The following is a 27,963-nucleotide window of genomic DNA, read 5'->3' on the forward strand; positions in this document are numbered from 1 at the left end:
GCGCCAGGACCGACAGGCAGAATAAGATTCTCATATTTGGAGGGGGCTGGCAAGGGCCGAGCAAGGGACATGTCTTGCCTTCTAGTGCAGAGCTGCTTCACATCGGAAGAATGGGAAGTCATTCACTTTCTCTCTGAGCACTATCTCAGACGCCAGGACCCCAAACTTCCCGGCGTCTGGCCCCACCATCAAAAACTGTTGACACTCAGATTTTTTACAATGATCCCAACACAATAGAAGTTCTTGGCTGATCTTGTTGCCAGCAAGACTCACACCACGCTGCGTCACAGCTCAGAGGGGTCCGCAGGAACCTCGCCATCCACCTTCCGTGTCCTCCAGAGAGAAAGAAATGCACACAGACACCTGCCACGTTCTTTTGTCTTTTTTTTTTTTTTTTTAATTATTCCTTCATATTCAAACTTCACAAACAGTGTGAACTTGTACAATACCTCAGAAAGTGAAACTTACAAAAAAAGTGCTGGTAACATTAAAAAAAAAAAAAAACAAAAAACAAACATCATTCTTAGCAACATCAATTACTCTTCCACACAAAACAGAAACCTTGTAAAATTTATTTCCGTATTTTTTTAAGGCGTAATACTTCCGTATAAAGTATATGCAAGAGATAAAACTTCACAGTATTCCAAAATGTCACAATAATAATAATAATAATATAGTATAATGAAGCGCTACAGTTAATTTTCTTTTTTTCTTTTTTTTTTCTGTTTTAAATAACAAATACAAGTCACAGGTAAATATACGTGAGAAAAATACGAGGCTAATATTAAATGGCAGGTAAGGATACTCTCACTGTAAGAAAAAACTGGCAGGATGTGTGTATTTATTCTATATTTTAAAGCACTTGATAGAAAAGGCGTATGCAAGGTATTTTTTTTATTTAACAATTTTCTATTTGCTTGTTTTTGATAACTGACATACCATTTACAGAGTATAATGAGAGAAAAAAAAGGAACTTAACCCCTCAAAACTTTTGACCTGCTCTTCACATCGTCACAAACCATGTTTCTCGAGAGATGCCTGTACAGCGGTGGGGGGTGTGTGTGTGGGGTGCGTGTTGTGTGTGCGCAGGCGGCGGCGCGCACGCGGCTGTGCGGGTGGGTGGGCGTCTCATGACACATATGCCCACGGCAACATGCGCGGGTGCCGGCAGAGACCCGCCTCCTGCGGAGGATCTCCTCCGCTCTGGGGCCAAATCCTGCAGTCTCTATGCTGGCAAGACGGCCCCCAGGGTAGTCAGTGGTGGTTGCCTGCATAAAGACCCCCGGATTTAGGCTTGGATGCAGTTTCCCATTCACTCACCATCAAATGACTGTTGGGAATTTCTTTGTCCCAAAGAAGAAAACGTCCCCTTTTTTTTGTTGATTTTTTTTTTACATCCACACACATGCGTGCGTGCTCTCCCCTCCACCGTTTAGCTCCCCCACTCCTCCCCTCCATGTAACAGAGCCAACACTGACCAAGAAATTCCCGCCTGGTGAGGAATGGGAAGGTGGGTGGGTGCCCCCCTGCACCGCGGGGCTGCGCGCTCCGGTGTGCGTGTGTAGCGTTTTGCGGAAAGGCCGGTGCACACACGTGTGGAGCGTGGCAGCACATGCCTGGCCGGTCCCTCGCCCCCCGCACGCTCGCGTCTACGTGCCAACAGCCAGCCACTCGGCCCACGGGTAACAAAAAGACAGCAGATAGCATTAACACATCAGTAAGGTGCTCAAAGAAAAAAAGGTGGCTCCCACTCCGGGAATGGGAAGCCACGTAAGGTGCTTCAAAAAGTTTTTTTTCTTTTTTTTTCTTTTTTTTTTTTTAATCAGTTTCAGACATTTTAAAAAAAGGACTGATTGAGCATGTGGTACGTGAGAGCAAGGCCGAGAGTTTTGAGACTTCTGACATCCTCCATAAACAAGAGCTTCCTCAGGGCAGGATGCATTTTAGTTTGTTTGCATCTTTTTTGTTGTGGTGGTGGTGGATCAGTTTAGATGTGATTTTTTTTCATAGAAAACAAAAAAAAAGTAACATACCAACCCAATGTGAGAATTAGCATAAAAGTCAAACTGCGTTACTGGGCTGAGTTTTTGTCTATTTTATTATTTATTTGTTTTTGCCCATTCATTCAGTTAGCACCGTTCCTTTTTATTCTGGTTACAACCCAATTCCTTCTGTAATTATTGAATGTACAGAAAGGACCAAGTAGTTGTTTTTATTTTTTGTGATCTGTTTCAAGAGCCCAACCATAATTCCTCTGCTGCTGCTGTGTTTGTGTAGCATCTGGTTTCATGAGCTTAAGGAGAAAGGTTAGTCTGCTGATATTTAAGGTTGACATGTGTGTTTGTATGCATACACATTGTTCTATACATACACACTGCATGGAGTACATTTTAACTGGAGATAAAGTGAACTGGGTTCAAACACATATGCACTATCTTCCCCTATGTATTTGAAACAGTCTGGAGCTTTGATTTGATTTTTTTTTTTTTTTCTTTTTAAAGTGCATTTAAAGCAAAATAACTGGCATTCACATACCCCATGGAAAACACGATAGCAGTGGAAAGCTTGACTACGCTAAACTCCTCAGACTTGACAACGCCAAAAGCAAATGGGGCAGTGACAGGCCTCGGTGTAGGCAGCTATTCTTGGGCAGCACCATTGGCAAGGAGGGAAGGCAGGAGGTGGTGGAAGGGAAATTGCTTTAGAGGTTGAATATTTGAACTGTTTTCAATTCTGACATAGCTGTGTCATTCCCAATACAGCTTCCTTTACGATGATTAATGACCTCTGTCTTACGGATGTCCACGTCTGACTCTCCCTAGTTCTGTCTTTCATCGCATGTGTGTCCCAAGTGCCAGCATCTATTAGGAATAAGGCACTGTTGAAATTACAGTTTTATAAAAGATGCAAAATAATCCAACCCTAACAATCCCGACTGACCGCACTGCTCTTCTCCCCCTCCCTCCCTTTTTGGGGAGAAATATTGCATGTGGTAAAGAGTTTATTCTTATGGTCTCTAAGTGTGTCAACAGTAAGCCTTGGACAAATGCCTTAAGTCCATCAGCACCAAAGGCGGGTAGGAATACACGGTTTCTCTTGTATATACATGCACACATGCGGACCGTTTATCAGGAAGGGGGAATAACTACACCGTTCCCCTGCTGCTCCTCCCTGGCTCTAGAGCCCAGCCTGAAGAATGAAATTCCAGTCCCCCGTCCACAACATTTTCATTTACTGGATCGTTTATGGAAAGGGGATTTTTGTTCAGAAGGGATTTTTCATTCCCATCACCCAGGTGCTACAGGTGCCTCCTGCTGTGCAGAGGGCCAGCACGGGTAGGAGCCCACCCTTGTGCTTGCCCACCAGACGGACACTACTCGGGGGCCGCTTTGCGCCGGTTCTTACAACCAGAAAAGCCTCTACAACGCAGCAGGCTCCCGTGAGGAGGCAGGGGCACTGGCTGCGCAGTGGGCAAGCCTGCAGAGAAGCCAGGAGGCAGTCGGGCCCCCGTCTTTGCCCACAAGCAGCTGTGGGTTGCAAGTGGCTTCTCCATTATGCCAAAGCGCTCTTTTCTCTCCGTGGTTTTGACCCGGGGACAAGCCATGTTCCAGTAACTGGGTGGGGTTTCTTGGCCCTAAAAATACTGCAGTCAGCCCATCATAATACACATTTGCTGTGGCAGCCGGCATATCCTTCTCCTGCTAAAATGCTGAAAACGATCCATCAACTACCTTCCCAGAGCCAGGATCCCACTGGCTCCTCTCACCCTTCCCCAAAGGCTAGGGCTGCCTCGAAAAGCAGAGAATATAGCAGAAAGTAAGAAAAGCAAGCAGACAGTAGGGGTTATAGCAAAGAAAGCATGAGACCAGACGGTCTAGCATTTAAGCTCTAGGCTGGCCAGTTTGGCCACCATCATTAAAAGGGACTGAGATCAAAGGAGCCTAAACTGCTATGGACTGGGTTTTTAGAAGTGACGCAAACCTTGGGTGGGAAATGAGTTGCCTTTTTTTTTTCTTTTAGTGGTTTAAAAGTCATCTTGATAAGGCCACAAACTGCATTTGTCTTGTCAATGTAAATGCTTGTGAACGGCATGAATTGAAATCGAGTGCTTCGCTCAGCTCGGACAGGAATGGGAGAGAAAAGCCACTCCGTGCCCGCCACGACTGCTCGGTAGGAGAGGGGAGCATCTGAGGAGGTGGTGGTGGAGGATGTCTCCTGGGGAAGACCTGCTACGTGTGGGAAGGGAAAGGAGCTAACAGCATCTCTCCACTCCCCTTCCTCTCACCACCACCCTACTGTTTTGCTGGACACCTGTAGACAAGTAGCACTTCTAAAGAGCCTCCTCCTGCGTCTCTCACATCTGTAAGTTGGGGAAGGGGAGGAGGTTGGTAGAATTACAAAAGGGGAAAAAGAAGGCACATGATTTTACTCAGTCCTGACTGAACCCACGTTTTGAAAGCACGGGCAGTTTAGGTGGAGGGCAAAAAAGTGCTCAGTGGAGCAGGTGCTCACTGAGAAGAAATCTCAGGGCAAAGGAAGAGGGAGAATAAATAGGAAAGGCAGGAGAAATGAAGGCCACATTCAGCTTTCTGTCTGCTTGACAGTCTCAAGATTTGGCTGCATTATTGTCCAGGAAGAAAAAGTCTGGTTGGTCTCGAATGTAGCCCAGTTACATATCTCCAGTTTCTGTTATGGCTGTTGGTGTCTTCCTCCTTCCCTTTTCTCCAGCCCCATGAGTGCCTGGACCACTGCTTTAGTCTTTTTAAGCCTGTTCTTCAGAAATTGAGAACATGGCACACCTCTTTGGTCGCTCTCAGCCTCTACTTCTCCTCAAATCCAGAACCAGTGATCAAAATGAGCAGCGCTTGCTGCCGGTCACTCCCACTGCTGGGGTGCCAAAAAGGCTTGATTAGCGACTGAAAATTATCCTCAGGGTTTCAGTTGGTTGGTCAGTCAGACACAAAAGCCACTGGCCAGATGAAAGGCAAACAAAGGGAGCTGCTGACTGAGAAACTAGGATGTCATTTACAGCGGTCATTATGAGCATCGTGGCTCTCAGTCACTTAACCCCTTGCGCATTGCCATGTCCAGGTACCACGAGTTTTCTTTCTCTGCCAGTGGCTGTAAGTCTTTCTCATTCCTGTGGTAGATGGGAGAAGTAGAGCTGACGGCCTGGCTTTGGGATTCCAAAACACTGTTTTGCGTTTTCTCCCCGAGTCTCTGCCTCAGAAATGCATGTAGATCCTCGCGCCCCCCCCCCCCCCCCAATTTGCTCAGGAAGTCATAAGGCAGAGTAATGAGAAGTAGGATTACCAACAGCTCTATGAAGACACAGGGTGGTAAAATGCTTTCCACACAAACTCACAGTCCAGTGTTTGTGACATTTCATAAATAACTTTTTTTTTTTTTAAAAAAAAAGAATAACACAAGAACAATCCCTTTACTTACTCATCTGAAACAAAATAAACAGCAGTGGCTACAAACTTCTTCTTGTAACAATTACAAAAAAACTCCCAACAATACAATCCCCCAACTTTTAACACGCGCCTTGAATGTTTTTTTTTTTTTTATTTTAAACCTCAAAACTGCAGCATATCCTTAAGGGCAAACTTTTCAATTAGTTTTTTCTTTCTTTTCTTTTTTTTTTTTTTTTAAATAATGTGTTCACCAAAAAGAAAAGAAATTCCACAAAACAGTCTTGTACCAAGAAAATGCATTCAAAAATAGAAAATACTACACAACAAAAATATGTACCCTTCCTTTCCAAAAGAGTCTTCACAAAAATGTAGAAAAATGCCAACCATTTTTTTCCTTTCCTGAACACTTAACTTTCAACCTAGGGCACAATTATTTATTGACTTATAATGTCTGTTTTTGCATAAAATATGGAAGATAAAAACCAACTATCAGGACTGTGAAGTTACAAACAACACCTCATTATTCTCCCCACCCCACATTCCCTCCTTAGAAAACAAAACAGAGAAAGCCAAGGTTACAACAACTGATTGAAAGCCGTCAGGCTAGGAAAAACCATCAGCTGATATGGGGATTCAAAGATGCTGGCATAACAGGAAAATCATCTGCCTTTTAAAATGTATGTTCTTTGCATTTATCTCAACCCGTGTCTCTGCCCCACTGTACTCAAATGACCAGACACTATGGAGACAGGACACTGCCAGGCACCGAAAGATCTGGGAAGAATCTGGGGCAATGAGCCCAGGGACCACACGTGGGTGCGTGCACACATGCCAGCACGCCGCGTCTCGCTCACAAAGGAACTGTTGCCATTTTGAAAGACAGAGAGGATGTTTCCATATGCCTTAAAAGTGCAAGGGCCATTTCTGGATCATAGTAGTTAAATACGCATAAGTTTTACTATGCTTAATAGTCAAGTCCATTTTTCTGGCAAAGGCAGGCTCTTCAGCCAGAGTCAGATTATATCAGTTCACGGCTGGGAGTGGGTAACAGCTGAAAGCTGGTAGGCAAAAAGTGTCACGCCAAGGTGCATCCAGAACTGATTTATTCAGTGGGAAAGTATTTTGCCTACCTTGGACAACATTCAAGGGGTATTATGCGATTAACACAGCCAAAAGACCAACTGTTTCGACAGCGATAAAATCTAGCAGTGGGGCCTTAGGTACTATGGGGAAGGCAGCTGTATCTTGGACACATGTGGCTAAATCCATCCTTTGTGCACCTCCTTTGACTTCAATGCAATTATATCTGCTTGCACCAGGGATGAATTTGCCCCATATGGTTCTGGATTTTGTGACTGTTGGCCATTTAGGAGCCTGACCCTGCAAAACACTGCGTTAAAATACTCCAGATTGCAGAGCTAGGATCAAAGAGGCTTCTCTCTTCTTTTGTTTGCGATTTGTTTGTTTGTTTTCTTTCTAGCATATCTTTTAGAGTATGCTTCCATAATAAGGAAGAAGAGGGGAGCTTTTTCTTAGCCTTTTCCACTGCGTGGCTGTGTGTTTTCCTTTTTCCAAATGGCAAAATGTGTTTGTGTTTACTTCCAGTGCATTTTTTTCTCAAAAATTCTAAACAAAAAGGAAACATTACTTTTCCCATCCTTCAAAAGGAAAACAAAAACAAAACAGACTGATAAAGTACAATACAATAAAAATCAGGCATTATAAAAGACAACATGATGTGCAACAGCAATACCAAAGAAACAAAAATAATATATATATATATATTAGGATACAGGTATGAATCAGCCAAGAAAGCTATCTAACCCCACTACTGGATGATTGGTAAGCATTGGTTAAGAAATAGGTAAGGCTATTCTGATATTTCTAACTTAACACAGTTAACCACTGCTTCTCTCACACCTTCGCTTCCTAAATTTTTTCACCTTTCACTCACTGGTCTTTTATGTCTTGAAACTGATTTTTTCTCCTTTTCGTATTTTTTGGTCTACAGTAGAATTACATATTAACAACAACAGCAAAACAAAACTCAAGCTTGTTGTGAGAGTAAGTTGGTGCCACATCCGTGATGCAGAAGAAAGAAGACAGACAACAGAACAATCGCATTCAGTTTTTCACACACAAAGCATATTCGAGGGCAACAGCATAGCTGACCAAAACAAGTTTGCAGGGGCAAGCAGCAGAAGCTGTAGGTTTACAACTACACCAGCAACCAGAGCCTGGTCTTTTGCCTTTACTGGTGTCCTTGAGGACAACAGTAGCTCAGTCGCCATGTGGCTTTGCCATTCTTGTCATCTGGAGCAACAGCTGACCTGCCATGTACTCACCACTAATTGCACTCCTGGTTCGATGGAAAACCAAAAGGAAAAGGAAAGGTAAAAGGCTCCTAGTTGGGGCCAAGGCTCTCTCTTGGTCACCTTGGCTGATGTGACAAATTGCAAGCCACTGTGATACCAGAATCAATGAGGGAGGGCACCTGGCTGGCAGGCCGTTTGGAAGCAGTCTTGAAGCAAAATCAGACTCTCTAAGGTGATGTGACAGACTGTTTAGCTTCCTCCACTAGGGAAAAAGTGATGAACACTGACAGGTTACTCCGGGATCATTCTGCGAGTATAAATTCTCTTAGTTCAGCGGGGATGAAAAAGTACACGTGTTCTATTGCTTTCAAATTGCCTTTGTAAATGTCAGCATCACCAGCCACCAGAAATGCGTTCCCTACAAACTTGGCTACAGCACTGTGGCTGAAACTCCATCATGATTCCTGGCATTTTATTTTTTCCGTGGAACTTCTGAAACATAACATTTTCCTCAAGGCTAAGCTCTAAAATTACCATAATGTTGAAAATACCACTAGCATCTTATTGAATCATAACTATGCCACATAATCCCAGCAAAAACTCAAGCTGATCCTCAGTAGTGCTTGTCAACAACGAGGAAAGGAACGTACAGAAACAAGATGATCAAACAGTACAGGGAAGTTCTGTTTTGGATTTAGCCCACTGGCCAAAGTGATTTTCATTCAAGAGAAAAGGTGCAACAATGAAGCAGGATGGCAAATGGAGGAGAATTATGGAAGTTAGTGTTTCTCCATCTGGAGAAAAAAATAGGGCATTAACTTATGCGGCATCTCTAGTCAGCAACATATGTTTTGGCTTCTTAAAATAAACCTCAAGTTATCCTTGGTTTCTCAGTCAAGCACTGTCTACATGGGGCTTTAGTACCATGCTGAAAAAAAAAAAAAAAGCGTTTGTGCTATATTTAAATGCAGGTCCAGTTAAACTAGTTTCAAACTGACCATGTAAAAAGGAACAACTTATTTAAAAGCCATTAAAACTATACAATCAAACTTATGCCCAGGAACTGATCTGCTTGACCACTGTAACTGAGTGAAAACAGGCTGGAATTTGGCTTTTAAAACATGGTTTGGTTCCTGTTTACATGGGCTAGACCAGTTTTGTTGAAACTGGATCGGCTGGAATCAGGTTTAAACAGGCTGAATTCAGACCCGGGTTTGGAGCATGGCTCAAAGCCCACTTCTTCAGGTTGCAGTACTTTTTAAAAACTAGTGCAAATGGCATCTTATCACAGCATTGCAAGCATGCAGTGTTCCTCGCCTTGACCAAACATGGTTGCCATCAGGTCACACCACAAGGGAGGAATATGCAGCAATCAGTCAGCCAGAACAGCTCAAACTACGCAAGTTCTTTATTTTACCACAGCAGGAAAGGCACTCTGGACACAGCAGGCTCAGTAAACCCTCAGCTTCACTTTTTTTCCGGAGCAGCCCACCATTCCTCTTTGACAATGCAAATCTGCTCTGACAGTAGCAGTATATGCAGCTGTTTTAAACAAGAAAACAAAACAAAAACTCACCTAAACAAAAAAAGGGGAGTATTGGCTCATAACCTGAATTAACTTCAGCAGACAGACTTCATCTCCTCCCATATCACGACTCGGTAGCTGTCACTACTCTTGTAGACGCAAATGCCATTTTACAAATTAAAGGTGCTTTCCTGCCACTGTATTATGCTGACCCTCACATGAACGGTGCTTTTGTTGGGCTCCCGCTGCCTCATTACTGGAAGATGACCTTCCAGTGGTTTTCATCTTACAGGATTCCTGCAGATGGCTCAGAAAGAGACTGCGTGTTCTGCTGCCCTGCCTGCTTTCAAGGGAAGAACCATTCAGTAGCTCATCTAACACTACACTGGAGGATATCCCCAGTTCTCTTCCAGTCCTTTCAAGCCAGGATGGATAAAACCTAAGAGCGGCAATTTCAGAGCTTGCCAGAAAAACACATCCTTAACTCCAAAGTCTCTCCTGGTTCCAGACAGATTTGTTCTTTCCCACCCAGGACCTGCCTCTTGTATGCTATTCCTCCTCTGGCCCCGGACAATTTTCTCAAATGAGGCAGCCCAACAGACTGACCAGCAGCAATCCGCTTTGCATTGTGCAATTCTTTACTATCCATTCCTCGGTACTAATGATGCCAAAATGTCTTAGCTTCAAGTCTAAGGAGAAATTTAGGGCATAAACAAATTTCTGACCACCCAGTTACTCTCAACTTGCCTTAGCAATTGGATGACTACCTCCCCTTTTTTGTCCATGAAATGTCTGCACACATTAGACAGGCGGTCCCTTCACTACAGGACCAAAGCAGACGTACTCATGTTTTATGTGCTTCTCCCAGCTGCTATCCAGAGCATTCTTCATGATCCTGTTTCACCTCCTGGCTGAAGTTGTAATTATGGTCTTACTGAAGAGATTCAACACAAACTTTTGAGACTTTGTAGACCACAAAGAGTTACAGCAGAGATGGATCTTGCTGCACATTACTACTGTTTTCTTTTTTCTCATATTATGCTTGTTACAAAGTTAATGGCCAAGGCATAGGTCAACATGCAGCTTGAGTGTTAAAAGTACTTTCCAACTTAGGATTCCATTTGATTCCAGCCAAAAGCCTTCATAATGCTCGACTATCCGTCTGACAAGAGAAATCAGACTGACGATCTTAAAATGCTCAACAGCATCTTTGCCTAAGCAGGAACTGTATTGTTTTGAATGGTACTTACTGCACTGAATACCATGTCACCCTTTCTTGTCCAAATGTCCTTCCTGCTCCCTCTGTCCCAAAAGCTTGACTGGAACACCTTTAATCGAGTGTTCAGGATAACTGTTTATTGCACTGTTCCCATAACAGCCTCAGAAAGAAGTGCTTTTTTTCAGTGACCTTCCCCTTTGGTAAGCCTGCTCTGTGGCTTCACTTCTTGAGCTGAGCGATCATGCTTATACTGAAGGGATGCTAATTGCAGCCGAACCTCTCTGACGAGGTCCCATCTGACAACGCAAGTTTTGACATCTAAACTAGGAATTGGTATCTTTACGTTGAAGCCTTACATTGGTTTTTGTGATGAGCAGTTCTCTTAACTCTCTCACAGCCCCAAAGAACACCGTCTGGGAAAAGGGGGGAAAAGATCTGTAGCACCCTGAAACCTGTGATGCCTCTTCAGTTTCTATTATAGTGCTTTTTTCTATTTTTTTTTTTTTTTTTTATTTTACAGAAGCTATCCAACACAGCTATCTCAGTGTCTGACTAGTTGCTTAAGGTAAAGGTGACCCCAGTTCTCTTTCAACCTGGTCAGGTTTACGGTACATCCTGTTTTCTGTGCCTATCCCTTTCTCTCCTCCCTTCCTGCTTAATTGGCCCCTTCCAATCCCACCACATGTAAATACATTTCAGTAGTGCAATGCAATGCAGTGCAGTCATACTTAGTGCAAAAATAAAAAGCCTTATCCAGACCAAAAAAGCACAAACTCCCTCCCCACCCCACCCAGCCCCCAAGAAATCAGCTCTCAGTAAAAGTGTATCAATGCGCCAACACAAAGAGGGATTTGCAGTCTCCCAGCCACACTTTCGTATGCCTCGTTTTCTCGCTCAACGTAGAGATCTCATTAGCAGATCTGACATTTATCGAAAACACAATAAATCAAATGACAGAAACTGGAAAGGAGACAAGCCATTGTTTGGGGGCTGCAGAAAGAAGAGAGAACTAAATGGATACAGCAAAAAGGTCAGTAGTGGTTTTACACAAAGTTGTCAGATGCAAACTTTGTAAGGGCACACCTTGCAAAGGGCATGTGTAAGTGTGGATACAAAAATCTAAAAAGCTTCCCTGTTCCCAATATACAGTCCTTATTTTAACAGTGCCCAAGCTAAGGTTCTGTAGTGCAATCAACTCTTCAAAGTGGCAGCTCTCTGTGGCCACCCTAAAACAAATGGACAGATCAACACTAACTTTAGTTTTCTTTCTCTCACGCAGACATGCACGTGCATGGACAACTCCCTCCCCCATCCTGCAGAAACACAACTATAAAGGATTTGCTTCACGACCCAACCCATCAAGGGCTATGGTGGGAAAAGCAGGAATTTTAATGACAGGCATATAAGCTCTTAAGTACCTCAAAAGGAAAACACGTAAGAAAAACAAAATAAAGGTCACTAATAACAAAGGCAAGCAGGTTACTGAATCCCAGTCAGCCCATACCTCCCCTAGCCTATCTCTCTCTTTTCACAAAATAAAACATCTGCCAGGGCTTGCCACTCATTAAGGTATCAGTTGGGAAAACGCAACTAAGACTTTGGGGTACTCACTGGTTTGGAGATTAATTTCAGTTTGGATAGCCACAAAAGCCTCCATTCAACCCTCGTAACTATAGAAAGGAGTGTGGGGAACCACTGAAGCACTGTAAGAGGCCACATCAGGGAAGGAGGAGCAAGAAAGGGAAATGTATGGGAAAAGGAACACATTAGGGCAATACTGCTGCTGCTACGCTAATCTCACTGTAATTGCTCAGTATATAGAGGAATATTACGCGCTGCTTCACTTAGGCTCAGGCACACGCTTCCTCATGCCTTCTGCCTCTGCCCTCACTCCCAAGTCCAGCCCACCCCAGACTGTCAACAAAAGCAAACACCAACAAATAAACCAAACAAGAACTGAAGCAGGCTCCTCATTTTTCTCTTTCTTGGAAAGATAGAACTGTGCCCTTGCCTCCAGGCACACAGATACACTCTGTTTCATCCTAGTGCAGAAAAGCATTTCACATGCACAGAAATAAGGAAAAAACCTACGAGAAAGAATCTAAATAAGGGTGCAGGGCTCCTGAATATCCACCTCCAAAACAGAAAAATGCCAGGCTGTAAGGACTTTTGCTGTTTATCTGTTTATCTTTACCAATGAGCCTATCATGAAAAATAAAGAGAGCACAAAAGAATCACTAGCCAAGGCAAGGGGCTGGCACCTAAACCCAGTTTCTCTGGGCGCAGAGCTACAGTGGTGTGTCCCACGCCAGAGCGTACATGAGACAGACCAGATAACGCTTCCTAGCTCTTCTGTCAAGTCTAAACCCATCAATTTAGCCAGTATAATCAACAGCAGTGATTTTTCTTTCTGCTTAGCTGTGTGTACTTGAGGGTGTCCTACCTGTCTGCTGAAATGCGTTTGTTCACACTAGACTATGTGGGTTCCCATCCATTCTCCTGCATACCCAGTGCTGTAGCACTTTCTAAAAAAAAAAAAAGTCCACAGAGAAGTTTGATTTCTAGCCTGAATGTTGGGGTTATATAATCAGATATTACACAGAAACAACTTTATTCCACCCACACGAATATGTGATCACCATTACAGAAAAGGTATGGCCAGAGTGCTTCTTGGTGAAACAGTCAGAAACTTAGACTCAAGTAACTCCAAATATCCAAATACCCAAATGCTTTTACTTTGTTCTGGCAATAGAAACGTGACACAGCAAGGGTGTAAATTAGGGAAAAGTGATTGCTGTCTATCATATATCTACACCATTGTGGCTCACTATTTAATTATTTAAGATCAATACCCCATCACAAATCAAACTGAAACAGGCTACATGTGGGAAGTCAAGGCTATTTATGACTCTTTGGACAAAAAAAGTCCCAGGCTTGTTCAAAGGGAAGCAGCTGTCCTGCCCTGTATAGTTCTTTTGAATTAAGCCTCCCAGCAAGAAGCAGAGACTATTTCATCACCGAGCCCTTAACAACTGCCTGTTGGAGTGAAATCAAACCTTGAGTAAGTTTTATGAAGAATAGAAACTTTAGGCAGAAACATGCTAAATTATGAGGAACAGTCCTGTGATGTCTTAAATGGTCTACATGAAACTAGTTTTTAGACTATAGCTTACTGTGGACTATGTACGCTTTCGCTGCCACAGAAAATGCACTGAAGTCAACAGAAGAGCACGTGGGTCCCAGCTGCAGAATTTGGCCCACAGAGTATGGGTCCGGTCAATTTTCAGGATTAGGTAATATAATAATGACCTCACTGATGCTGAGAAGAAAGGTCATGCAGTACATCCTGCCTATTTATCTCATGTTTGACAACAAAAGTTCATTATGGGTGGAGTTTATGGGAAACTACCGATTTACTGCTTCATTTCATTGTATGAATTTTTTCTAATCTGAACTTTGGAGCAAGGATCTAGGGGAGTTAATGCTCAGCACATATGAATCTGGGGGTACATTCCAGATTTAAAGGACCCCAGCAGCCCAAGCTACATCCTGGCATAGGACAAAGGAAACAGGGCACCCCAAAAGACAATGAAACTTGCAAACAAGTAATTCTGACTCCAATAAATGAAAGAGTATACCTCTTCCGTCAATAAATAGGAACTAAAAATTCTTTAGAAGATAATAAATGAGCAGCAGCGGCTACTGGAGATTCAGTCTTTTCTCTAAGTGGCACAGGCGAAGAGCAAGTCCCTTGTATGGAGTTCAAGCATTCCTCTCTCGTGGGAGGCCCCCAGTCTTTGGTGCAACCACCCCCAAGGTGGGGGGCTCTCCTCTTACTCAACCTTGCAGTGAAGAACTTTAAAATCCCTTTCTGTAGCATAGAGCAACATTCTCTTAGGAGGTTCTCCCTCTGGTGGTGGCAGTGTTACCTACTGCGACTGTTGTGTTCCTCAAAAGCTGCGTAACACAGAACAGAAGTGCAAAAAGGAGCTGAATATAAATGCTGTTGACCACAGAAACCTGAGACCATGGTTTGCGTTAACCCTGGAGGTCTACTTGGTCAACGAGGAGATGGAAAACGAAAGTCATAATGAAAACCATATACTAGAATAAAGCTAATATTTGGACAAGAGTCTTCCCTTGATGTTTATATCGTTCAAGGGAAATCTCCAATGCAAAAATCTGTAAAACTGTAAAGCCAGTATCACCTGTTTTCTCTCTCCTTAGAAAAGCAGAAAATATGCACATATGAAATGAATTTCTTAGAACGTCACAACTCTCAAGATTAGTATTTCTTCAGAGAATGAAAAAGAAAGGATACATGTTCAAAAAAAGCAAGATTTCTGGATTCACAAATGACTGATTGTCTTTTATGTAAAAGATATGTTAAAATAGTGTTCACCAGCTGATTATTTTGTTAGTTTCACTTTCCCTTAGGCAATTGTATCTGTACACACTGCGTTCTAAAAGTACAATCTCTAGTGTGGATAATCTACCTGTTTGGTACCATCCTGTTTGTAAAACCACTTCTTAGCCTAAAAATATAAACTGTAAACTGTATAAGATGCAAAATGAACTGAGGTGTTTAAAAAAGCATTAGGAAAAATAAAAGGCAACAAAGAAGTTAAATCAAGAAACACATTAAACTAGTAATTATCTTAAATGAATTACTGAACCTTACAAAGGATTAGCAGGGGAAGCGTGGAATGGGTATGCAGCCATTTAAATGATCAGGCATTCTCAGTGAAGTGAGAACACTCTCTATGAAAATATGTACGATTCAGCATTCAGTCAAATGAAAAGGCAAAGACCATGGTCAGAAAATGTGGACCACTGAATCAGCACTGCAGCAGCTAACTGGAATTAATTTGAGAAATGGCACCTGTTTGGTTTAACGGGACAAAGCCCATCCTTATGCAATAGGGTAAGCTACTTTTGTTACCTGCGTAATTAATGTCGAGAGGATAGTCTCCTCCTTCCCTTACAAATGGGTATACACAGAATAAAGAAAAGCCAGACTTAAGAGATCACTGATGGAAGACCGTAACTTTTAAACTGCAAGTAGAAAGAAAAAGGATGTGGTAGTGGCCTCCACGAAAGTGCAAATGGCAGATGACAGGAGTGTCTAAGGAACGCCAGCACTTGATATTCCCATGCTTGAAGTTCTCGTTTTATTATCCCAAGATGTGGCATAGGTAACACTTTCCCTCTCTTCCCACTCCAAAGTAACTTTTAAGCTTATTGATTTGCAGTGACACAGATTTCCTCATTCTCAGTGAAAGCACAGTTTGATGTGACCATCTCCCATTTCTTCCAGTCTTCACAGTTAGGAGAAATGAGATACAATGAATACCTCCTCCACAACCCTCATCCACTTGATTTTGCCCGGTTTCATTCAGGAGCGGTATGTTATCGACAAAAGGAATGAAGGTCAGCTGAGATGTACCCGAATTAGAAAAGCAAACATAAATTCCCATGCTCTTGTAAGTCTGCACTCTTGCGGAGTTTGGATCTAGACTTGTTGCCTGGGCCATCTGTCGCAAGAGGAGAATACAGAAAGGACACCCCAAGCCATAAGGTGGGCTTGGCGTCAATCAGCTTCCCCTGGGCTATTTGGATGGTGACATATCCCTGGTGACGTTTTTTTCAGCAGCTCTGTGGTGACAATTAAAATCGAGTGGGACTGACCCCACACTCAGAACCAACAGCAACGTGGTGTGAAGATGAAAAAGGCAACACTCAGCTTGGAAACCTTTTGAACTGAAACTCAAACTTGCAGATGTTTTCATTTGAAAAGGAGGGGGAATCAAGTGGATACGTAAAATATACTAATAGTGGTGGATGGAGGTATTTATCCAATTCCTGGCAAAATCCACTGGCCACAATTAGCATAACTGTACAGAGGTTAATATTTCTTGTACCCCAAGTTAGTGCAGAGAATCATTTTTGGAAATCTTAAAACACTAAAGAAACAGAACTTGGAAAGAGTACAAAGACCACTTGCGGAATCTTTCTCCAAGGCTAGGAATGGAAGAGGAAAGTCTGACATACACTTTTACAAATGAAATAACAGGACATCTTAGAAGAGAGCTAATAGATAACCTTAATTGTTTTGATTAATTGTTCTTCTGATATGAAAGGGTAGCAGGGAACAATCTCTAACTTTTTGTAGAGCCTAATACTGTTTTACCTTTTCTTAAAAAGAATTACTTTCCTATATCTTGCTACACAGAGATTTAAAAAAGCCTGAAAAAAATTACTGTAAAGACAATAAAGAAGCCAATAATATGAAAAAGCACACTAGAGCTGTAATAATGATTGTTAAATGCTTCAAATAGCTGCAGCAGTTGATTGGGTTGTGAATGATACATGTGAAAAATTATTCTTCTATGATCATAGGCAGATGCAAAAGTTAAATGATTATACTATGTATATAATATTGATATAGAATTGCTATATATATTGTGTACTGTATGTTCTAGCTTTCAGAAATACTGTATTGTAGTGTACTGTACTTAACTAAGCAGATCTAAATAGCAACTTGTCATTTTCCACAAAGTCACTAGTACTGTTAACAAAACCCAAAAAGTCTATTTTCTCCAGTAAAAGAAATACATACTGTTACAGTCACAGACATTCTGACTATAGAGAGACAATGTACATTTAACCAAAGAAAAACCCCAAACCAAAACAAAAACCTCACCCAAAATCAACCAGCCAAAATTGTTGCATTTATCATCTTATTCAAAAGGGGAAGGGAAATGCTACCAATCTAAGAAAAGGAATAACATTTACTCAACTTTGTATGAGTGAAACGAAAGAAAAAAATCCACCACCCCCCAATCTCCAATTACCCTTTCTGAGACAAGGACAACCCCCCAATGGGGCAAAAGAGTTAAAAGAATAAAATGCTACTTTTAGGGCCAACATGATACCAAAATAGGCAGCTGTAGCTAAACATCCTTATTCATCCCACTAACTAAATGGGCGCAAAATGAGTTCTAGAAATCCTGCATTTCTCATGGATTCCATACTGAATACTCTCACTGACCAACTCCTTCTCCTCCTGTCAAATCTACTGGTCTTCTACACACACTAACCATGTTCCTGAAAAGATTTTGGCAAAGACCAAAGGAGTGAAAGCTAATCGTCAATTGTTAGTGACTGCACATTTGGAATGGATTACTCGGATCACTTGTAAAGATACTCATAGTCAACACGTTTCAGAGTATATGAGGTGGGGAAAGAGCTGTTTGATATGGCGCTTTGGATACTAGAGACTCCAGACCCAGAGTATTTCAGAGCCTATCAATACACTGTGTTGCTAATTATTAAAGACTTGATAATTTTTAACGTTCTTTTAAGGGGACAAAACTGGCAAGTTAGATCATTTTGCTTGGGTTTTATTCCTTTGTCAGGTGAACATGTTGAAATTCAATGGAAATGAGTGACTGAACTCAAGAATATCATTCCAGAGCTGTCACTTGCCATGGATGCCCATCTCTGCTCGTGAAGCCTGCTGAGCTGGACTGGTTTATTTATTTTGTGGCTGAAAGACCACACAAGGCTCTGGGAGGCATGCTTCAGCCTTCCCTTCAGAACAGGTACACACAAAAATACACTGGATCAAATCTGGATGTCATGTTTTCAATGAGGCCAAACACCTTCCTTGGGCAAACACCCAGTTAAGAGCATCCGGCAGACAGAATGTGGTTTATGAATATAGGTGTGCATATACACTGCTTAAATAAATAGTGCACTTATTTTCCATTAAATTCATACGGATTCAGGCCAATGCTCCACAGTTAATGCTGTAACCGTTTCTTCATCTAAACCCTTTCCTGAACCATGCATGTCCACACACTCAATTAGCAACATGTTTGTAAAGCCAGAAAGAGATGGCTAGCTATCTGCCTACGCACACACACATACACATGCGTACTCACACATACATCGGCACACACATACACACACACACGGTGGCCACATAATTTGGTTTTGTTCAAAGATCCCATAGGTATCAACTGACTAGGTGAGAAACCAAAGTAAAGGACTTCATGGAAAAAAACGAGAGGAAGAAAGCTGTGAAGTATTTCAGGGCAGGTGGGTGAAGGTAATCCTGCTTGCTGGACGTGGTGGCTCTCTCTAGGCAAACAGTGTCTGTTCCGCACGGGTTTTGAACTTCTAGGGGACTTTCTAAGGTTCAGCAAAGAACGTGACAATATCCAGGTGGCAAAAGGAAAAGGAGCAAAGTGAAGTAGAAAAGCTGCCTAATTAGAAGTACAGATCTCAGAAAGATACCTGTCCATTTTGTAGGAACAGGACACCGCAGAACCGGACAGTTGGGGACAGTAATAAGTATCTAACCAAACTCTGCACTCTCCTCAAGTGTCATAACTGTGACCTTGGCAAAGGATCACCAAGAAGTCAGCCTGGAGGAAGTGTGCACACTGTAAAAGCCTGCAGTTCTGCCTGGAAAATAACTGAAGCAAGGAATGCTTTGCTACACTGGTACCAGATTTTCCAGCAGGGTAAATCCCAGTGGGGACCTTGCAAAAGGCTATGGCTACTGTAACACCTAAACCCAATCTGACACAGAGCATTTACAAGGGATGCTTCTGGTGTGGCTGCATGACAAAGCAAGCTGATAAAGTTTGCACCAGGAGTGGAAACAGGAATGTCCCTATGGGCTGAACTGGACAGAAGTTCTCAAACATGATGGCATATTGGCAGTTCTTTTGTTTGTACAGTGATACTGCTGCAGCAAAAGGATATTGTTAGAATACGTTTTTCTTAAATGAAATCACAGCTAAATCATCAAAAGGCTTACTTTCCTCTGTAGTGACATACATGCAATCCCAAAAGTGCCAATACAGGTTGCGCTGATAGAAATCAAGAATTTGTCACTGGGAAGCAGCTTTTCCTTAGATTTCTCTATGAATTCCACTGGCATTGGTGAGGCTGGAGTCAGTGATCAAATCACACAACCTTACCCCTGTATTAGTCATTTGGTTTAGGATGAGGATTTACCCTCCAGCAGGGAGCTGACGTCAGCCAACCCGAACAAAAGGAGATAGATCACTTTGGAAAAAGCCAAACCTGGACCTGTAACTGAGGTAAGAATCAGCTGCAAAGCACCGTCCAATATGAAGAGACCACTGTGCCTCACTAATACTTCTTCACCTCTTCCCTACCCTCTCAAACAGAAAAACACAATATAACACATTTCATACGAAGAGAGTGTTTTCGATGAAACTTTGCTACAGATACGAAATGTAAGTACACTCCATACTGCTCAGATGCATTTCTGCATTTTTTGATGCAATTAAGGCAACAATTCTATATGAGGGTGTAGTGTATTCAATCAAGGCTGTAGTGTATTTGCTTCCCAAAGAAGTATCTTACTGCTCTTTGCTTTCTGAAAAATAGTTGCAGAAAAACGTGTAAACTGGGGGTTTAAAAATACAGTTAACAGAGTGTTTGGAAGACTTTCTTGGTCTGCTTACTTCAATGTTACACTGCTTTTCCTAGGGGAGACACTAAGAGTTTTCCTTGGGCATATGCGGTTGTGCACAAATATCTCAGTTCACCGACTGCAGGGAAAGGAAGTCAGTTAGTGAAGCAGCCTTAGTTCTGGTGGTAGAAACTGTGATCACATACAGCACGAAGACTCAAGGTAGCAGAGTTCTGCAGATCCTGAGTCAGCCTCTTCTTTTAAAACCTTTTAATTGCACAATTCTTGTGGAAACTGGCATTTTAAAACCACCATGACTGATTCTTCTCCTGATGTGACTTTGCTAGATTTATGTTTGGACTATATTTGACCCCTTATATTTTGAAATAAACCCAGAAACTCTTTAGCTGTGTTACCAACTTGCAATGTGAATAGTGATTTAAAGCACATGATGGGTACAATTTAATTTTTATACCTATTCACAGTATATCAGTCAGCTCTGCTTCTCCTGCACCTGGACTCTCTCACAATGCCTGGGGATCAAGCACTACTGCAGAGGCTAAAATGTAAAAAGAAGCCAGCACACCATTGTTAAATATATAATGAAAAAGTATCTATTAACTTTGTGGGCTTTTTTTTCACTAAAACCATAGATTTTCAACCAAAATAGTCTAATGGTATCCTAGTAATTATAAACATGAATTCAGAGTGGATATTTGTCCAGATACTGGCAGGTATACACAGGGAAACAATTCTTCTGTTCACCAAAATTTTGCATTTTTATAACTCTACTGTTTTCATCTTAGTTACTCCTGAACTATAGCGGAGGGGGATCAGAAATAGAAACACTGAATGCATAACATTTTCACTGTTCCTAGGGGCACTAATCTAGTTGATTAGGTATTAGCACTGGGAATAATTAGGTGGATATACACTATTACCTAATACATCTTGTTTCTCATTTACACATTTTCTTAGAAAAATGGAACAAAGATTCCTCCTTGTGCTTCACAACAACAGGTCTAAGAGAGCAAAGCATTCGTATTTTTCAGACAGGTTGTCTGTCTGTCAGTGTCTCCCTTGTGGACCAAATCTGTCTGTTCTATGCTAACAAACACATAACCCCCTTTTTTTTTTCGTCCAAGTCAGTCTGAAGAATATACACATAACTAAAATTCTCTCCAAATTTCCCAGCTTGGTCATCTCCCAAAATATGGGGATTTCTTTGCTCCTGCTAAAATGAACTGGATCACCGAGTAGCTTTAAAGGAAGTTAGCTGAGAGCTTATTACTTCTAGCAGGACAAATAAGGTTAACAGCAGCAAGAACACTGACTTGGCACGGCCAGAACAAGCCCTCGACGGACACAAATCTGGCATTAGGCCACTTTCATATGCTTGGCTCTCTTACTGGGCACGCTGCAGAAACCTGGTACTTCCAGTATCTGCCACTCCGCACGGCCTTCCTACCTGGCTTTGGTTTCTGTCAGCGGGATGCTCATGTGCTGGGGAAGGTTTTCATTGCATTTACAAACTCAAGACTGCAGACTCAATGCATTACCTGTACTTTCTCATAAGCCTTTCCTCAGCAGAGTTGTGATCACTTCAGGGGCCAGACCCTACTGAGTGACAAGCCTCCTGGGAGCAGAGGAGGCTCAGAACCTCTCAGGGCCAAGTTTTCATCTCATTACTCCTCCACAAATCTTCACAGCCGGCATAAAAACAAATCAGGCAATGTGAAAAGCAGCTATTTTGCTTTAGGCTGATCAGATGCTGCTTCAGTTAGGCTACCTGCTGATTCATTTCCATCAGGTTTATTTCAATAGCTCAGAAGAGCTGGATGCTGAATTGAGAGGGTTGGATTACCAAGGTCTAGTTTTCCTTGACAGAACAGCCACCAGGTGCTAATTTGATGTTGCATTTCTTTTTGAGTGGCAAATCAGCAGTGAGAGTTGAAAGATTTCCTTAGCACAAGACTGTCAGAGGGTCACAGACCTACAGTCCTAGGCATACCGAAGGTCTGATCATGTTTGAAATGGTTTAGATACTTTTGGTTTTGGATTGAACTCAGCACTCCTGCAAATAGTATGTTTTGTACCTTCTCCCTACAGGTTTTGTTTTCATTACAAAAACAAGGCAAGACATGCTACCATAATTACTCAGTAAAGGCAAGAGATTTGATCCTCCATGGTGTGAATGATCCAGCATTGATCAAGCAGCCCAAGGTCGACTGAAATCGATCAGTTTGGGGCTGGTAAGAAGTGAGGGGGCTGATGGCATATGGGTTATTACTCAACTCTCCTTTGGATGAAAAAGAAGTCAAACCAAGAAAAATGGGTACCGCTTGTCCTCTTTGATCTTAGAGCAAAGGCAAATCGCATTCTCTTAGAAAGTCAACTAAATGCCACTCTTCCCTGTTGGCTCACTGTGAAATTGAGCTGGTTTTGCAAGTAACTAACAGCATGGGCCAGAAGCGGGCTTAGAGGGAGCATGACAATTGCTGAAAAAGTGTCCCCAGAGCAGATCCTGCAAAATATCTACACCTATTCCCCTTATGAGAGACTGTTGAGAGGGGTTTTGTGAGAGGAGGGACCAGACTGAAATATCGTATTACTATTTCTAGACTGCTGTATGTTACTGGTATGTTCCCATTCTTTACAAATTGTACTTGCTAGCCCTCTGCAAGAGATCACTGTAGGACAATCTCACTAATGCACACACCCCAGACACACACATGCACACGCTCGGTAGCTGTTCTCTCCTTCCTGACCAGCAGACACTGACATCGTGGTGCTGCATTCCTTGTGGATTCAGATTTCCCAGAGAGAGGCAGACTTCAGTGGAACGGGCAAGAGAAGTGAATTTTTTTCTGATTTACAATTTCACATAATACAAGAAAAAGAGTATTTCAATGAACAGCAACAAAATTAACCTGAAAAGGAATCATTTCAATAAGGTGGCAATTAACCTGAGAAACTCACTTCCACAGGACAGCACTGGGGCCACCTAGGAGTTAACAAGCTAGATCTTTAAAGGATAATGAGAATTATCTGCCGCAATATATAATTTTTATGTGGGATAAAAAGTTAAGGCCATAAATTATTATGTCTTTAGGTTATAAGCAGACACATAGCTAATGAGGATTATAATAAATCTTCTCTCTTATGCTTATTACTTTGTAATTATCCAACAGGGGTCTTTCATCTTCATCCAAATCATCTGTAACTGACCATGTGTCAGAGACAGAATACTGGGCAAGGTGGACCACGGGGCAGATCTGCTCTGGCCGGTCCTACATTTTCAATTGACTTCATCAGCCTCAGCAGCAGTAAGAGAAGGCACTTACTTCTCATTTACTCTAAGGCTTCCTTTATTGCACTTTTGCCTTGCAGAGAGGCCTTGATTTGTATGCTTGAATTCATGTCCTATTTAATGCCCTTTTCCATTGCTGAAGCAATACACAGAGCTTTAGGGAAGGTGAGAATCAGGCTCAAGGAATGCGGGATATTGTGTGCTCCATCACAGGGAAGTGTGCTGCAGTCTGCTCTTTCTCATACCATTTTATCGGGTGTTTTGAAGGAAGCCTTTCAAGTGTACTGAGAAGGATGCACTCAAACTCTGTCAACAGCAGTTCGTAGATCATCGCCACTGCTAGCGTACCACAGGTATTCTGTCTGCTAAGGAATACTGCAGCAACACCTGCAGCTTGAACATACCTGTAACATTCAGATACTGCACTTGTTTCCAAGTAGTAAAGAAGTATTTCAACAGATGGGAGGAAGCGTTATTAAAAAGAATTTAACATTTTAAAAGATAAAGGGGTCTATGTTTGAACTCCTAAGTTCACAGAAGGGCACCTAAATTAGTGACCCGATGAGCACTTTCAGCTACATTTACAGTCATGCTGCAAGTTACTCCATGTTTTAGAAAATCAAGTCACTCATTTTTGAACCTGGAAGGTTCAACAAAATCAGTTTATATTTCAGGCCACCATTTGTGAAGACCTTGGCCTAAACTCTTCAACAAGTGATTTAGAATTAATTCTAGTATGCCTTAACTTTATGTTAAAGAAATTTGCTTATTTTTTTAATGGACATCCTTAATTAATTCACAGTGGATCTTTAATTAATTTCAAATTTATTAGGTCCCATAATAAATTTGCATTTCAAAGATGATGCTTCTTTGATTTAGGGAAGGTTCAAAATCAAAGAATTAAAATTTAGATAGGATTTTTCTCTCTAAACACCACAGTATTCAGATTTTGGTGGACATAAACCTTGATTCTTGTTTCCTGTACTGGCATATCTCTTCCAGTATCAGAAACATATTCCAGAATACACTACATCTTGACTCTAGTTCACCAGATCAAGCAATAGCAAATTAAACAGCTTTTCCCCAGACCTCAGATGACAAATGAGCAGCTACAGATTTTTAAGATGGGTAAAATTCTTCATTCAGAAAAAACTCCTTTCCCCACAGAAAGACCTTCAATCCTTTTGTACAGGTTCACCTTCCCCATTTTCTTGCACACCCTTGTCTCTAGATCTTTTATTTTCTGTACAGGTTTAGTGTGTCTTCACATGGCAGATACTGGTTCTCCCTCTCTTTGTCTTAGGCTTTGTCTTTTCACTTCTTGGTTTACATGCCAGTGTTGCTTTTACCAGTGTGTTACGAGAACATTATTTATTAATTAACTTGTGCTCCTTCTCTAGCCCCCTTAAACTACCCAAACAAAGTGGTAAAACCCAAAAGATGTTACCATACAGGAGACTCATCTACTCTGGCACTCACCACAAAGTCTCTTTATACTGCCTACTGCAGCTGAGGGTCAGGGCTTCAAGGTTTAGGATCTGCTGAACAATACCTTGCAGGGTACAGAAAGATTCTGAGACTGAACCACCTGTCAGTTTTTTTTCCCCAAAATAAATCAGTAATGGAACAGGTGTAGAACACAGCAATGAGGTTACCTGTGCTGAATCACAGACATCCGATACTGAAGCTGCAGGTGTAAAGAACACGCAAAATCGTATGTGGCGATCTATCAAGTCAACAGTTAGAAAGTCGTCCAGCATAAAAGAATGTCTCATGTGAAATGCTCAGTGTTCACAAGCAAAGTTTTGTAAACTTAAGAAAGCTTAATTTATATATAGACACAAGTAAAAGCTAAACTAGCAGTTTTTCTTTTTTTTTCTTTTTGCATATTTTTGTTAGGTGCTTCTTCTCTGCCTAAAATATAAAGTCCAGAGTGCAGCTGGTGCAAGTCCTCGCTATGGATTTCAAGCATGACAAAGATAGTGTCAGACACTGATCCAACTGAACTAAGGACCCATGTACTTTGGGAGTTGGCTTTGGGGGAAAAATTCTCACACAGATACACAGAAGACAACTAGGGAGAACACCAGCCCAAACACAATAAAACAAAATACAAAACACCAACATATATATGCAGATCAGGAATCAATCTTTCACACTGATCCTACATTCCTTGCATAGCTTTGCGTATGCAGAGAATGCGGGATGTGGCCCTTCAGTTAGACGTTTTTGCAAATGAGGAAGGGAAGATTATTCGCAATGGTAACATTTTAAGTTATTTTGGCATCAGCAAATTACCAGGGGCAGGATCAGATTCCCACACAAATATGGAAGCTCTCTAGCGAGCAAGGCAGGGATGAGAGAACAATACAGCAGATTAATTCTTGTCCAGTGACCAAAAAGAAGGGAAATCCTAGTTTATTACACACTTCCAAAACTTTCATTACTTTTTCAAAGAAGAAGAAAGAAAAGACTATAGATTCTATCATTCCCAAAACCAAGGGAACATTGCTAGAAAAATCTCTTTCTCAAAAGGAACCACCCTTCAGCAGAAATAAATTCTAAGATGGAACCAAAAGAAGAAACAACAGAACCTTGGTAAGAGCCAAAAAGAGAACCACGTAATTCAAAAACAAAGTAGCAGTTCAAATGATACTGCAGGATGCACAAACTCTAGTAGATAAACTCACAGATGACTTCACAGAGCCCCTCATCGACCCAGGTAATTCTTGATTCCATTAGAAAAGAGAGAGAGAATAATACTAGAAAAGAAAATTAAGAAACTTCCTTCCTCTTTTTTAAAATAAAAATCAAGATCATCTCCCCTCCCCCCCTCTATCTGGAAGCAGGTTAGCTAACCTTAACAGTCTCAATTTAAAATAAAATATATATTTATATATATATTCATATATATAATAAAAGAGAAGATATTAGTGGCAGTGTACGCAAAACAAAAAAGAAAACAAAGAAAAATTACTTTTAACAATCTCACTTTTTTTGTTTTTTTACACAAATACTGTTGTAAATATATTAAAAAAATCAGCATTCTATCTGGTAAACGTCACTTTTGCCCCTCTATAAAATTTTGAATTAAAAAAGTCCCAAGAACTCTTTTTTTTTTAATTATTATTCCCCTCCCCACCCACCCTCTATTCCTCTTTCTTCCACAAGAATAAATCCTGATGCAACTTTTTTTTTTTTTTTTTTGCAAAGATTGTGGGAACTAACCCTTCTCTTGTACCTAGATCCATAGGTTGCAACCTCTGATATCTTTGATTTTCCTCTGTGTTTCTCTTTGCCTTCTGTGAAAGTCCCTCTTGATTGTGCTGAGGCCCTGGGCTCAGCGAAGACACTGAATAAATTACAAAAAAGCCACCGTTGCTCGTTGTCTGAATCTTCTTGGTTTCTGCTGTAAGGTGGTGGTGGTGGTATGGGAAAAGCAGCGGAGAGGGTGCACCAGAGAGCGTGGGATGGAGCAGAATCCAGGTGAGGAACCTCTGATTCTTCTTCCTCACCCTGCAGGGACTCCACACTATCCAAGCCACACTGCCTCGCACTCCCCTCAGCCCTTTTGTGTGTTTGTGGATGCGTGTGTGTGTGAGAAAGCAGACACGTGGTGGAAACCAGCAGGGCCTTGTTTCCTCTGGTTGCTGCTCAACCAGAAGCAAAATATTCCACAGTTCTAACTGGATACTGTGAAGTCCAAAAGCGATCAGCATTGTGAATTATGTCCATTGAAACACTGCGAGCGGTGTACTTATAACGACAGTAGGCCTTGTAGATTTGTAATATATTTTGTCTTGTTTCTTTTTTTTTTTGTAGTGCTCTTCACAAGTGAGAAAAAAGAAATTGTTTTTTTTTGTTTTTTCTGTCTGTTTTTTGAAATTTTTTTGTGGTTTTTTTTTGTTTGTTTTTTTTTTTGTAGTAAAGAAGGGTTGTATTTAGAGGCCAGTAGCTAGAGATCCAACCAGTGGAGCTCATGAAGCACTACCTGGCCTTAAGGCCACCATCCGAGGGAGGCTGGGAAAATTATTATTCACCCAGCCTCCGGAAATGTAATGTACCAGCAGGCAAAAAACAGTTCTTCATGTAGTACAAAAACAACAAAACGAAACGAACCCAAAAAAAGGAGGAAAATAAAGATAAAAATGAAACAAAAATCTTTTCTTAAATTCTAGTGCCATAGCTTTTTTTGTTGTTTCTATTTTTTTGTTCATAACAAAGAGAGAGAGAGATTCTACTTATCCGTCTGACACATGCATCCTCATGTGGTCGTTGAAATGCTCGATTTGGTCAAACTTAGCTGGACAGACAGAGCAGACGTAAGTGGTCCCCTCCGTGCAGGCCACTACCCCGGCAGGGACGGCCCTCGCGCCAGTGCCGGTGGCTCCTGGCGTGCCGTTGGTGGCACTGTGCAGAGCCACATGCCTCTCCAGCAGGGTCTTGTGGGAGAACTTCTTCTTGCAGATGTAGCACTCGTAGGACTTCTCCCCACGGTGGAGGCGCATGTGCACATTAAGGGAGCTCTTCTGGGTGAAGCGCTTGTTGCAGATACTACACTGGTACGCCCTCACGCCAGTGTGCGTCACCATGTGTTTGATTAGGTAATCCTTTAAAGAGAAGGAGCGCCAACAGATGCTGCATTGATGGGGTTTCTCACCTGCCCATTACCAACAAGAGAGAGAGAGAGAAACAGACAGAAAAAAGATAATAAAATTAAACC

General features: G+C 41.8%; 1 protein-coding gene across 9 annotated transcripts in view; it reads right to left on the minus strand.

The window, feature by feature from the left end:
* Positions 1-374: 374 nt before the first annotated feature.
* The window catches only part of ZBTB20 (zinc finger and BTB domain containing 20), a 519,455-nt gene continuing 491,866 nt past the window's right edge, over positions 375-27,963 (minus strand). For all 9 annotated transcript variants that reach the window (XM_055809034.1, XM_055809033.1, XM_055809032.1 and 6 more), the window contains one exon: positions 375-27,900. In XM_055809034.1, the coding sequence (XP_055665009.1) occupies positions 27,482-27,900 (419 nt within the window). In that variant the 3' untranslated portion in view covers positions 375-27,481. The remainder of the gene's footprint in view (positions 27,901-27,963) is intronic.

This window comes from Falco peregrinus, chromosome 6 (genome assembly GCF_023634155.1).
Source record: "Falco peregrinus isolate bFalPer1 chromosome 6, bFalPer1.pri, whole genome shotgun sequence".
Taxonomy (NCBI): domain Eukaryota; kingdom Metazoa; phylum Chordata; class Aves; order Falconiformes; family Falconidae; genus Falco; species Falco peregrinus.